Source organism: Cygnus olor, chromosome 5, assembly GCF_009769625.2.
Source record: "Cygnus olor isolate bCygOlo1 chromosome 5, bCygOlo1.pri.v2, whole genome shotgun sequence".
Lineage (NCBI taxonomy): Eukaryota > Metazoa > Chordata > Aves > Anseriformes > Anatidae > Cygnus > Cygnus olor.
The window spans coordinates 61,898,087-61,912,335 of record NC_049173.1 but is presented as its reverse complement, the minus strand read 5'-3'; the positions used below and the strand labels follow the sequence as shown (position 1 = coordinate 61,912,335).

The following is a 14,249-nucleotide window of genomic DNA, read 5'->3' as shown; positions in this document are numbered from 1 at the left end:
AAGCGGTGATTTAATGAAGTACATCTGATCATATACAAAGCATTATACAGGAAAATGCAACAAAAGGGTATTTAAAATGCCATTATATCACCACTTTTAAACTGTTCCTATAAAACTGCTTGACATTTTCATTCTTCCTGACCTTGCAGTACACACAAATGCCCACACCTGTTCAGAGTCCAAGTGAAAACAGAAACACAAAGGTATAAGAGACATAGTACATTCTTGCGCTTTGTGGCCAAGTTATGTGCAAGCTGTTTCATTGCACAGGTACAAACTGGCTTCAATGAATTTCTGTGAAAGTTCAGAGCCCCTTTCAGACTATGAAGTTTGCCAGACTAAGGCTTGAGAGCATGTACCATAGAAACCTGTGCTACCGTGTTCAATTTCTAAATAATTTTCTGCCTACTACTGATGATACCATCATGGGAAAAAAATCTGAACACTGCCGGAACCTGTTTGTTTGTACTTCATAAACAGCATTCTCTTCTGTGAGGCAACCAAAAAGCTGGAAAACATTCTGGTCACTGACTTGAAAAAGCTATCATTATTTTTTGAAAGATCTGACTACTGTAAAAGAAACCTATTAGTTCTATAAATAATGCATATAGTATATACAAATAACTGTTTAAATACAGAGAACATACAGAGGATTTAAGCAATGCATGACCATCAAAACTGTCATGTTCTATATAGGTAAAAATTTGCAAAGACAGCATATAAGTACTATTTTATTAGTGTTTTATACTAATAATTATTTTTTTTCCATTAGCCATTGGTATTTGTCCACATAAAGCACTTGTAGTTCATTTTTAATATTTTCAATGCAATCATGTTAATAAAATAACAATAAAAAGGCTTCTTTTTTATTAACATATATTTCAGTCCATTCAAGTTAAATTATGTAGGGAAACCCCCAAGAATTTGCATGTGGTCAAGTCTGTAATAGGACTCAGCTGGCCACAAAGTTGGAATGGTATTGGCCTTGGTTCAAGGAGATATGTGCTTAAATTTAACCAGGGAAAATTTGACTCATATAGTAAAGGTTTGGTTTGGTGTAGATCCATTTGGCTCACTCACTTATGAAATTACTTTTTCACATTAAAGTAGTCAGTAGTATATTCTCAATACCATAAATCACCGGTGTTAGGTATCACTATACTATGGCAACTTTGCTGAAACAGTTGGGTTTTGCTTTTGGTGGCTTCTGTATTGACCATAACAAACTCTGCATATGTGGTAAATTTCAGTGACTGCTCTCAAGCCTGGCATTGGATTACAAGAGGTAAAATATTAGACCAATACACATCTACAGTTAAGTAAAGTGAACACTTTGCTAAATAAATGTTAGATCTGGCCATAATGGAATAGTTTTTATTTATTAGTACTCTCAGCCTAGCAAAAAAATGTCATGGAAATTTATCAGCCCAGGCAGAAATATCTATTCACCCACACTTTACCACAATGATTGATGATAATGAAAAAACGAATGATATTTTACTCTCATGTCAAAAAAAAAAAAAAAAAAAAAAAAGGAAAGAAAAAGAAACCCTTACCTCAAGCGAGTAAAATCTTCCCAGGCTGATTTGAGGCTAAAGGACTATGTGCCTGCAAGGTTTTAGCAACTAGCAAAAAATGCATACTCTCTCTACACAAAGTCACTACATGCCTTCTTTAGATCTATTTTAATAGTTCTGCATTTATAGCACTATCATTCAAATTGACAAAACATCTGAATGTGCTTGTTGGTATTTTTTTTGTTGTTGTTTCTTTTTTTTCTTCATTTTTTTCTCCAGTTTGGAGTAAATTGTTTTCCAGTGTATTTGCCCTCATGAAAATCAGAACAACCACAGGAAAAAGTAGCAACAAAAGCCAGCCAGTTCCGCCCAAAGGTGCTTGCTGCACCAGACTTCAAGGGGTGCACAATGTTCATTTCACACTGCTGGCAAACGCTGTGTTGTAGCTGCCTAGTTCCAAGCAAGTGAGAATAAGCAGGCACAAGCACCCAGCAATGGCACAAAACCAACAAGGAGCAGCCCAGTTGTCAGCAGCTGCGTGAAAGCAGCAAAAGTCAAATCAATCTGCAGTGCCACAGTGTTTTCCCTGGAGTCCTGAATTACATTTTATTTTTATGTGAGGCTTCTTCCAAAACTGTGGAAAAAATACAGCTAGATTTGTAAAAATAATTAGAAGATCTACAGGCTCTCTTGCCTTAACAACATAAGCTAGCACTGTGTTTTAAGATGCTCAAATGTTCGACCTGAAACAATTTATGACGTGGATGCCATTTACGCACATTACTAGATTACAAACTGAAATTTTGAAAATATCACATTTTACTGATGAATATGTTGCGCTGCCTGTGGTAGGAAGTGGGATGTATGATATTTTTGGAAGCAAGAAGTGAATACTTTCTCTTCCATTCTCTGTACTGATAATGCAGTACTAAAACTGAACATTTTATTTGAATATTGAAGAGCTTTTGTGTGCTTCAACTTCCAGATGTAAAACAAGTAGAGCAGTTAGTTTCACTATACTTTTTAGATGCTAACTTTTTTCTTTAATAAGCAATACCTTAACTTGAGTTACCGGACTGGTCCCTCTCTTCTCATTTTTCATCCCAGTGGGTGAGAGTGCCCCTGTTGTATTTGGTGGCTGTGGAGTAGATGGCATTTTGGCTCCAGGAGAAACTTGCATGCTTGCCAGCTGAGCTGCATACAGTTGCTGGAAGACAAGAAGATATACAACATATTCCTGCAAAATTCCTAGAAGAGAAGCTGTAAGTGTACATAATTTTTATTGCCCTGCTGTTGCTTCTCTTGAGCGATTGAGAGATTTAGTTTTTATTTTTTTTTTTAGCACATTCCTGCTTGTGGCTTTTCCCTTCTCATTATTAAAAAGAAAAAACAAACAAACAAACAAGCAACCCTAGCAAACTTCCACACACTGATACCTTTCTTCTTAAGTTTGTTTTGTATCTATTTCTTTTTCACTCTTGCAGTAAATACTGTCCATCTCGGTCACAGTAAAGAGCAAAGTGTAATACTGCGCCCAAATACGCCAAAAAATGGCACTACTGTGAGACTAGTTATGATAAAGAGATATCAACACGTCAGAAACAATCCATGTTTCAGGCCTTCTACAAAATGTCAACTTTAGAACCTCTGCTGGAAGCTGACATGGGAATCCTTTGCTACCAAAAGGCAATGCTGCATCTTCTTTAGATAGCAAGAAAAGTTAAAATAGGCAACAGGCTATGTCTCCACCTCAGTGTACAGTGATTATTATCTTTACCTTCTATAAATGTTAATGAGAGTGTAGGCCTTAAAAATTCCTGTAAATAGTTACGAAAATCCAAAAAAAACCTAATGGAATATACATCCAGCTTTTCATAAGTTTAAGTGAAGCATAATAAAAGATGTGTACATTAAAGTAAACTATTCCTACCAATCTAAAGCATTTACTGAACAAAAGCAAATAGGTTTAATTTCCTCCCAGTGACCAAATTTAAACTCTCACCTTGAATTAGCATCAGCAATAATTCTTCTAACATAAACAGGGAAGATCCTAATCCCTCTTCTACACATAAATCTATATAAACTTTGCCTTATTAGTGAGAAAAAAGCCAGGTGGTTTGTATGTAATTTCCAACATTACTATCATTCAGATGGACAAATAAAAAAAATTACAGTAATCAAAAGCAGACCTTTCAGCACATGTAATTAAATGAAAGCTTAATAAAGAATAATTTGCAAGAGCCAGATGTGCTTATGTCATAATTGTTGCTTTCTTTGGAACAATTTCTCTAATATAACAAGCCTCCACAGAAATGAAAGTTGCACAATACTGCAAGCTCAGTGACTCAGTGGCTAGACAAACGCACGAAGGAGGGGCATAGCCAGAACTCTGGGTGACAAATGGAAGCTGTTGTTTGTTTGTTTGTTTCCTGACATCCTTTTTCAATACCATGCAAAGGCTACAAAAGGATCACAGATAAATATTTTGAAACCAGTGGTGTTTAAATATTTTGGCTAAGGTGCTAGCTTTTTTCCTTGCCAGAAAACTAATTTCCCAGCTTGCTGTGATGTTCTAAAAAATGGAAATGCATTCTATACAGTAGTTGCTTCCCCTCCACATACACACTACTGGGATCTTACCGCTTTGGTAGTGGCCTATAAATTAAAGGCATATTCTGCAGGTCATGCTATGCCTGCTTACTAGGATGCATTGCTAGTATGAAGTCACCCAGCTGCTCTCTCCCTCCCCCTTCTCAACAGGGCTGGGTAAAAATAAGATGAAAAAGTTCATGGGCCTAGGTAAAGACCAGGAGATCACTTACCCCTTTTTTATCCTCATGGGCAAAACCAACTAAACTTAGGGAAAAATAATTTTATTAATTGCTAATTACAGTAGAGTAGGGATGGTAATACACAGACTAAAGTTAAAGCTCCTTTCCCACATGCCCCTACTTTTCCCCAACTCATCTTCACTCCCTCACAGTCCTGAGCCCTCTACCTCCTGCCACTCCCCCAGCTGGGGTGCTTGCAGGGGTGTTTTTCACACTTTTTTTCCCTCATCCCTCACTGCCATGCAGCATTTATCCCTTTCTTAAACACGCTGTCCCTAAGGTGCCACCAACTCGCTGATGGGCTTGGCTATGGCCTGGGTGGCAGCGGCTGGAGCCGGATGGGGGCAGCCCTGGCCTCACCTCACAGCGGCCACCCCACAGCCCCCGCTGCCAGCTCCTGGCCGCAGGCCCGGCACACACAGCAGATGGAGCTGGCAGCTCCATCAGCAGTGACAAGCGAGCAAAGGTGTGCTTGTCAGACCCGAATGCTGGCAGCCCATAGTACAGCTTATGTTGACCAGGCATCTCAAGCCTAAGGCAAAACGGGATGCCAGGCACTCTGGTCAGGGGAGGCCTCACCAATGGCTTGGTACTTGAATCACAGCAGGACTGTCAACCAAAATGTTCTCAGTATTTAAGGGTCACAGAGAGAGTAACAACAAAAGCAAGCTTTAAAGTGACTGTCTAGGCAATTTTTTGATTTTGGAAATGCAAACATTAAAAACAGAATTAAATTTGTTATTAATCACTCCCTTCCCAATATCTTGAGGGATTTATTGGCTGCCCTGCAAGCAGTGGCGATGAAATGTTCCTAAATGGAGGCAGAAAATAAAAATTATATGTTACATATATGTGTTATATATTTTCTATATATAACATATATATACATTATATATGTTATATAATATATATGCTTTTATATATATTATATATATATATAAAAGCATATATAAAATTCATCACTAGGTTACTCCAAGGTCACAGGACCAGCTTTAGCCTGGCATTTCTATAAATTTCTTTTACACAATAAAAGCAAATGTAAAAATAAGTAACAGTAATTAGCATTCTGGTCTGCATAGACTTTAAAACAAAGCTGTTCCATAAATGATTGCAAACCTTGCAAGAATTCACACTAGTGCGAGCAAAACTGCCATGTGGACTGGAAGGTTGTATAACTTCTTTTAAATACTAGTTTGGACGGGAAGCTAGCCAATCTGGAAAACACACCACTGATGCAGGGATAAAATGGATATTTTTGCAAATAGCACCATCATAGCACAAAATTTAGGACCTCACATTGAGATGGTCAGGTTGTGAAGCTTTTATTTGCAAGATTAAGGAGAAAAAAAAATCAAAAAAAAAAAAAGCGAATGAATGCTGATTGTTGGCTTTCAGTGCTGAAAAGGAAAATCTTCAATTGAATTTTTTTCAATTGAAATTCTAACCCACCAGCTATTGAGTAGTGACTGAAAAAAATTAACCTACCTCAAACACCGAACCGTATCTTCTTTTCACTATATCTTTAGCACATGAAGAGAACAGCTTTACATAACCCTGATGCCGATCACTGACTCAGAAGGCTCTTGATTACAAATTAGATATTCAAAACCATCAAGTATTCATGATTGTTTTAAGAATCCTTAAAAATATATGGCCTGATTTATTTCTTTTTCAAAAAGGTCACTAAGATTCTTACAATCCAGTTCCCAGCATCCAACTATAAGTAATACTGATTTTGAGTTACTGAATGCTCCTGCATAGTTAACAATTTTGAAAATCAGCTAAGGATGTAGTTTTACAGCTTTCAGAACCAGGTTTCTTGTAATGTCATGATCTGACATTGAAGAGTAGGATTTTGAAATGCCATAAGTCTCACTTAAGGCAATGGCAAATGAAGTCTCACACTTAGGCACCTGTGAACTCACAAGCTTATCAACTTAAGCACTTGTTTCCAAAACTCTATTCTAATCCTAATCAACTGAAAATCTGAGGGGAATTTATGAAAGTTGGAGGTCACTATGGGTCAGAATGATGTTCATCTTCCAAAAGAAAAACAACAGCTGAGTGAGAAAGTGCTGTACTCAGCATGCCCACAGCACAGCACAAGTACATACTGATTTTTTTTTTTTACCTGGAAACAGCAGAATTCATACCAAGCCCTTGCTACTGCTTAGAGCTACAATCCAAGAAGAATCAAACAAGTAATGAAAATAATAACTGGGGGGAGAATTATGTTGGGGGGTAAGAGGGGAAGCATTCCCAGCTTTAGAAATTGCCTACGACATTTGATGAATTATTTCCACCTCACTGTATTTATAAAAATATATCATCCACAATCTAAAATTTGACAAACAAAACTGTGAACTAATAATAGAACATCTTGGCTTATCCAAATGTTTAGACCTTTCTTAATGTCACCTAAGTTTGACAACACCTTTGTGGGATATTTTCACACTATACATGGATAACTGCCTTCACTGTCAATGTTCATCCATATCTTCCCAGAAGACAAAGGCCTTAGGCCTACACATCCCTCTCCCAGGTTTCCACAACATTTTTTCAATAGTTTGTCAACTTTTTTTTTCAACTAGCTTTGGATAATCAAAATTCTTTCATCAGCTCAGGTCCCTTTTTGCCTGCACGTAGTCCTGTGATGTTCCTACACATATGCTCTGCTGAATGACACTGAGCCCAGTAATTGCGTTTTCTATGCACCAGATTTCTTCTTATTATTATTATTTTTACAACAGAAATACTGGTACTTACTTCGTGGGCTGCAGCATCTATGTCTAAACGAATGAATAAAGGTGAAGAATTTTTGAGAATCAAATGTTACAGAAGTAACACATGGTGAGGAAAATAGAATGGGCCTTAAATCAACACACTTAAGGGAGATTTGCACTGACAACAACTTGTTAACTTTGTGACAAGCTGTTTTACCACCTAACACAGAATTATGATAATCATAACCTTCTTACCAGTGGCTTGTCAATGGCAGGTCTTGTGGAAAAATAAGATATTTCAATAAAGAGAAGTGATCAACTGCTGCTATTGAGGGAGGCACTTTCTTCAGGTAGATAAACCCAGGGAAGAAATGGAGACAGCAGTTGCACTTGGATATACAAGAATGAAAAGGAAATAAATAGACATTTCAACTGACCGCTTTGGTGAGGGAGAATTTGGTTACAGCAGTGGGGTTATAATTCAGACATTATTATTTGCAGTAGAATTCTGAAGAAACAATAGCAAAGAAATAGGAGAAGTATGGAGTTGAGAAAGAGTGAATGTAATAGTCAGTGTAACAGAGAATCAAAGAGCAGGTGATGAAGGCTGACCTAGCACAATGAATTGCAGTGGATGTACTTGGAAGATGACCTAGAGAGAAATGCAGTGGAAACTAGCTTGATCTAAGGAAAAAAGAAGATATCTGTTCTAGAAACATTTATGTTTTTATCTTCTTTTATTAAAAGATTTATGACCAAAGTGAAGACACACTCCTTCTTATGTATTTGTACAGTATTTCTCCCGAGGCGTAGATTTTTTTTTATCATCATCATCTTTTTTTTCTTTTTTATTTTCTCTCAGAAACAAATGCTAAATATTATGGACACAGATTAATTCTAAAGTCTTTCATTACCAAAAATGCAAGTCCTGTTACATCTTCAACAAATACACTTGCTACACTAAATGACACTGAACAATAGAACTACTGAGAATCAAGTGAGAATCCTTATTTGTCAGCATTTTAAATGAATTGTGCAAAGCTGAAATATCTTATTTATAGAGATGAAAGTTCAGCTATTTAGACAATGAGTAATTTGGTTTCTAAAGATAAAAAACTTTAAGGAGTGACTGCAAGTGCTGTTGAAATCCTGCACTACAAGAGGTAATGCAGTTATTTTTTCCATAGTATATTTAGTACATAGTGTTGCAAAGCTATAATTCTAGAATTTTTCTTCCAAGTATATTAAATACAATAATAACACTCAGAACTGTCTAATCACAAAGAGTTTTACAAGCTCACCAAAAGTAACAACATCTTTACTATTTCCAACAAATGCTTCTGAAGAGAAGCTACCCAAATAATCCCACCTGCAGTTGGACTGCTTTTTGACAGCCTTTTTTTTTTTTTTTTTTTTTTTACAATTGTTGTAGAGGTGCTTAAAATAATCTTGATGTTTCATTTATCCTGTTTGACAAAGTCCACATTTGAAAAATTTCTCTTCTGTTTGAAAGATGAATGGATTAGTGCTCAACCCCATGCTTTGGATATCATAGCTAATCAAATGTTTACTGCTGATCTGACCCAATGTCACTGGCGCAGCCTTTCGCAGTCCAGGTCAGGAATATTTTTTAAAAAAAAAACAATGCAAAAGCATAAGTATCCTACTAAAAAAACCTCAGACAGCTTAATGTGTTCAAGAACCATTTCTAAAGTAATGATATTTCTTTTTATTCCTTCCTACTGTTGTATATAGATGGCTTTATATATATATATATATATGAGATGTTTTTTGCACCAATTACATTCAAGGACTAACATGACAGTTGAGGCTTCTACTTTAGCACCAAGATAACAAAAGGGATTATTGGATTATGTATATATATGAAAAAAATAAAAAATAAATAGTACAAGGCTGTCTTTGTTTGAAGATGCCTTTTGATGCAGAACCTTAGAGTGAGAGGTAAGTTAACAGAAAATGGCATCCAGAAACATGAGACAGCGTAAGTAACTCATCAGCAACTTAACCATGTGACAAACCCAGGGGCAACTTGGAGGCAGCTACTGCCTGTAGAGTCTGCCAAGAAGCCACATGCCGTCACCAGAAAGACACCTTCCATAGCTCAGCATCTGTGTCCTGGGAGTGCTCTCCACACAAAAGGAGGAGGAAGAGGAGAAAGAGAAGGAAAGCTACGTATACTAAAGAAAATGTACATATACAGAAAAGCAACCGTTATTTGAATTTAAAAAAATCTGAGACCTGGAAAAATCAAAGCTTTTGTTGATGCTAATAAGATTCCTTCAAATTAACAGATAAAGCATTTGATGCTAAAAGTGAATGCTTTATTTTATTTTGCAATGTATTTGTGTAGATGCTACCTGCTACAACAGTGTATTTTATAAATATCTTCTGATGAAATTTGGATGTCTCATTAGCATTTTCTCCATTAGTACTAAGAAAAATGATAAAAAATCAAATTAAGGTCAGTTTTAAAGATGAGCAAGTACTGTGGGACAGACCCTCCTCTCATCTTCACATATGTCACCACACAGATAGCAAGTGCTATTTAAGAACCAACAAGTATGCAACATTAGCTTAACTCACAGGTTTATGCTAAATGACTTGAGAACTATTTGGCCTTATTTGGGTATACTTGAAACAGTGTTGATCAAGTACAGCTACAGGAAGTTGGAGTAACAATTAGGAAAATAAGTCTTCGATTTAGAAACAGTATAAATAATAAGCAACAAATTTTTAGAAATTCTTTCTCTCTGTGGAATTCCAGTGGCAAAATACTTGTACATGATTTCCTTTTAACACCATCATTCTTTTCTTTCCCTTGTTTTTACATGCCTAAACTATCCATAGTGGAGTTAACATTCAGATTTTAAAACTCGTATATCTCCCTACAGCAGTGTCAGCTCACTGTTAGGGAGTGTGACTAGCCTCTACTTCTTATAACACTGCACCAAATAACTTTGTAAAAGACCTTAAGGTGTAACACTGGCAGGCAGCCAATGAAGTATCGTAACGAATGTCACAACAATAAAGACCGTTGCAGTGATTATTTATGTACTTGCTGGATAATGTGCACCCAGATTTATTACAGACCAATATGTGCAAACTAACTGAGATTTTAAAATTACAAATACATTCTGTATTCACAGGAACAGTTAGAAGACTGCAGTTTTCCACGTATGTTCAGGTGTGCATGTACTGGAAAAAAAATAAATCTAAGCTAAAAGAATAATTTTTCCAGTTATTCCTATTCATTCACTTCAGGTTTTTTTGAACTATTAACACAAATAATTTCAGTGTCTGTCACTACTATTCTATATATTATCAAGGAAAACTCTTATTTGGCCCTAAATTCCACTCAGTGCCTGTCTCCTTAAAAGATACAAATTCCTGTTTTGCTCCTCTCTAAAGGTGCAGAGTAACAGATACCTGGATTTTACCACTGAATGCCTGCTGGTTCCAACTCCTTTTACTGACTAGAAATTCATTGTACTGGTTCAGAAAAAGAAAAATCACTCTCATAGCTTCTGCTGCCCTGCTGCAGATAATGGCCAACCTATACCAAAGATAAAAGAATCTCTACACATTTTAGATACTGCAGCTCACATTGTTGTAGCACTGTGGAGTCAAGATCCCCTTATGCAAAATAACAGCTTTATTTTGTTAAAAGGGCCTAACTTTAAGTGGACCATGGAATATTTATGGCTCTCAGTAGTCCTTTGAAAGAGTTATCTTATGTTTTTATGCCGATCATGGGTCAGAGGTTCAAATCAGCACTTCTTTCTGTCACTCCTTATATGTTTTACTATAATTTACAGCTCAGCAAGAGGACTCATAAAACAAAAGTGTCTATTTTACTTCAGCAACTAATTCTAGCTAATCAAAGCTTTCCAGCAAAACAACCCAGCATGAAACTCTGAGTGGAAAATATGCAGAGAACAAAGCGTTTTGTCAAATAACACATCTCATGATGTAAACACATATGTCTCTTATAGGAAATTTTATCGCTTCCACATTATCGGCACACAAAAGGAGCATTCTTTTTGCAGACCTGGTGGAACTGTGGAGCCATCGTCATTGGAAACAAGAGCCTGATTAGGTTCCCACACAGATATGAATAGATTTTCTTTTTTTAGTGTAATGCTGCCTTTCTTATTTCTTAAACAGACTAGTAATTGTGGCTGTAAAAACAGTGAATTGTGTTTGGATGACATTTGTTGCTTCGTATTTTTTTTTTAGCTACCCAGTGACACCAATTATCCCATATGGTTGTCCTCTTCTGGAAAGTCTGAGTTAATCCACAGCTGTGAAGATGAAGACGGACCCAGCAGGCTCTAAGACTGGTGGGTCTCTTGTCTGCTAACAAAGTCCACAGTCTGCTGGACAGATGTTAAGAGGATCTGTTAAATTAGTCAGTGACAAAGATCCAGACTTCTGCTGGGGAAAACAATTAGCAAGACCATATCTATTCTTCATAGATTTTCATTTCTTGCCTCATCTTTTGGAGAGGCAAGTTGTCCTTACTTGACAGAGAACAGTCCCACAGCACATACAATAGTCCTGCTCAAAACATGAATGAACTCAATGATCCCATTGGCGTGTGTTCAGGAAAAGTGATAGACTTTTTATCCTTGACTTACTCCTACATGTTGTGGCTCCTGCACAATTATTGTACGTTTGGTTTTATTTGTCATACTATATACTTGTATTAGGAGAGCCTGAATAAGTACTGCCAGCTACAAAATACCCACTTCAGTTTTCAGTGTAATGGCAAATATAAACTGAAGACGAAATTACCATTTGACTAATCTTCCTTTAAATATTATTAGATTTTTTTATTTTGAAATAGGGGATAGACAGAAAACACATTCTGGTCCCAAAGCTAATACTGCTGTTCTGTGAAAAGAGAAGAAACAAGCAAGTGGAATGACCAAATACTTGCAGCAAGATCCATGTTTAGAGACTTACTCATTTTTCCCCATCCCTACCTGTTTATGGCCTGACAGCATAGACATCCAACATCAAAGTCCCTCTCAGTTACAGTCATGTAAATCTGAAGAACACTGCACAGCTAAAATACATGCACCAGTGCAATAAAGATCTAACCTGCCTTCAGGCACACATGCATTAAGGTACTCTCAAAACCATTTTTGTTTCTTTTGGAAACTGTTTCCCATTCTATTGACCTCATCCTACTTTGACATAATGAAGTAGAAATGGCCATCAAAACAGCTCACTCTGCTTTGCTGACTAAATGCAGAAACTCTCATTTATGCATTGTTCCTGAGATCATGCTCCTTAGAAATCAAATGCCTTTGATTTCATTTAATTATGACAATTAAATACAATCTCTCAGCAAATGCTTGCTCACAACCTGTTTACTGTAAAGCTGTGGGCAAAGCCAAGAAAGAATGCTTAGAACTCAAATAAATTATCAATCACTGCAAGTAGCTAAGACAATGTATATAATTTGGCACCTGGCAGTTGCCTCTGTAATACTGCATTTGTTTCCCCTTGAAAAGTAAAGCAGTTGGTTTATTAGTTTCATAGTGCTTTGACAAGTTTTCAAGATATAACGTCAGCCCATCACCCTATAGGGTGATGAGAGACAAGGCTGCTGAGAATTTTTAACGAGACAGCATCAAAATTTCAAAAAAAAAAAAAATCATGAATCATGAATTCACAGATATATCCTAAAATTTTATACAACTAAAGTTCAGACAGTACATTAGGTATCTCACATCACCACAGAATATAGGTAACATTGGCTCTGTTGAAATAAAATAACTACTCAGCTCACAAGTGTCTCAGTCTGTGGTATTTAAATTAGACTTCCTATTTCTTCCATCTTGACCAAGTCAAAAATCTAACCCTGTAAAGCACAGGTACGGGCTCTAATGCCCTCAGAGAGAAAACTACATTTCTGCCATGTCAGAAAAGAACAAAGGGAGGCCGCCAAAAGCTGACCACGGGGAACAAAGTAACAGCTACTAAAAATATGTATATATTTGAAAGCCCTCTGTAATGAATATGGAGCTCTTGCATTCTGAAGAGTAATTCCCTTGTGAAGCCACTGACTGGAGGGAGAGGCAAAAATCCTCACTGACTTGGCTGTTGTGTCTCACCTCATTTCACTTCTTTTTTTTTCCCCTTTCCAAACAGACTGAGTGTTGGTCTGCTGAGAATATGATGCTAAGCCACTTTTCCTGTAGAGTTTTTAAACTGGGCCTCTGAGAAAGGGTTTGTTACAATTCAATGACTGAAGTAATACCTTTGTCCATCTGAGCATTAAATGGCCCATTGAAATACAGTTTAGTTGGAAAGAATTTCAGTAAATGGTGCTTTCTAATTTTTTATTATTATTATTATTCCTCTCCCAACAGATTACAGCCTGGATCTGAAAATGCAGTTCAATCACTTTTGGTTGCCTCTCAGGTCAGGCCTTTAGCCAGTGTTAATTAAATATAACCCCTTTAGATTACTGGAGGTTAAATGAGAACAACAAACCAGTCTTGTTCAGAATATTACCTGATGCCCTCCAAAAAACTCTAATCTGCTTGGGAAGGCCCTCATTTAAACGCAAAATAGTCTTAACAATGAAAATTTATAAAGATGGGGGCGGCGGAAGAAACCCATGCTAAATGCTATTTTGTCTGACAGCTAGTAATTACAAAACATTAAACACCTATTTCCATGCAATATACTATGTCTATTGTATTTAAATAACAGACATCATAAAGGAAAGTGCTGCAGCAGACTATTTAGGCTGTAGCAGCACATACAGCACAATTCTCAACTTGATAAAGTGAAACTATAAAGAATCAATGCATAAGTCAGACAGCTTCCATACCTAATATACCTCCCTGCAGCTATTAGAAGGTCCCAGTTTTGTCTCTAGTAGGCATGAGCATTAGTATACCTTCAATTTCATGTCTTCAGTCACATTTTGTTGTCTGTTTCATACAATTTGACCAGACCATGAAATTGGAAAACAGCTGAAATTGTCTTTTTTCATCCTAATGATTTTAAATGAGAAAGGGAGGTTTTTCTGTAAGCTATTTGTTCACGGCTTTGTAAAAAGTTTCCTAAAGTGATTGTAACAATTTTACCATTAAGTTGTTTGAAAGAAAGGTTTTTAATGTGTGGTAATTAGTCTTGTC

General features: G+C 36.6%; 1 protein-coding gene across 9 annotated transcripts in view; it reads right to left on the bottom strand.

Moving 5' to 3' along the window:
- Positions 1–14,249, bottom strand: part of SOX6 (SRY-box transcription factor 6) — a 385,626-nt gene that overhangs the window by 65,703 nt on the left and 305,674 nt on the right. For all 9 annotated transcript variants that reach the window (XM_040557484.1, XM_040557486.1, XM_040557485.1 and 6 more), the window contains one exon: positions 2,575–2,724. In XM_040557484.1, the coding sequence (XP_040413418.1) occupies positions 2,575–2,724 (150 nt within the window). The remainder of the gene's footprint in view (positions 1–2,574; positions 2,725–14,249) is intronic.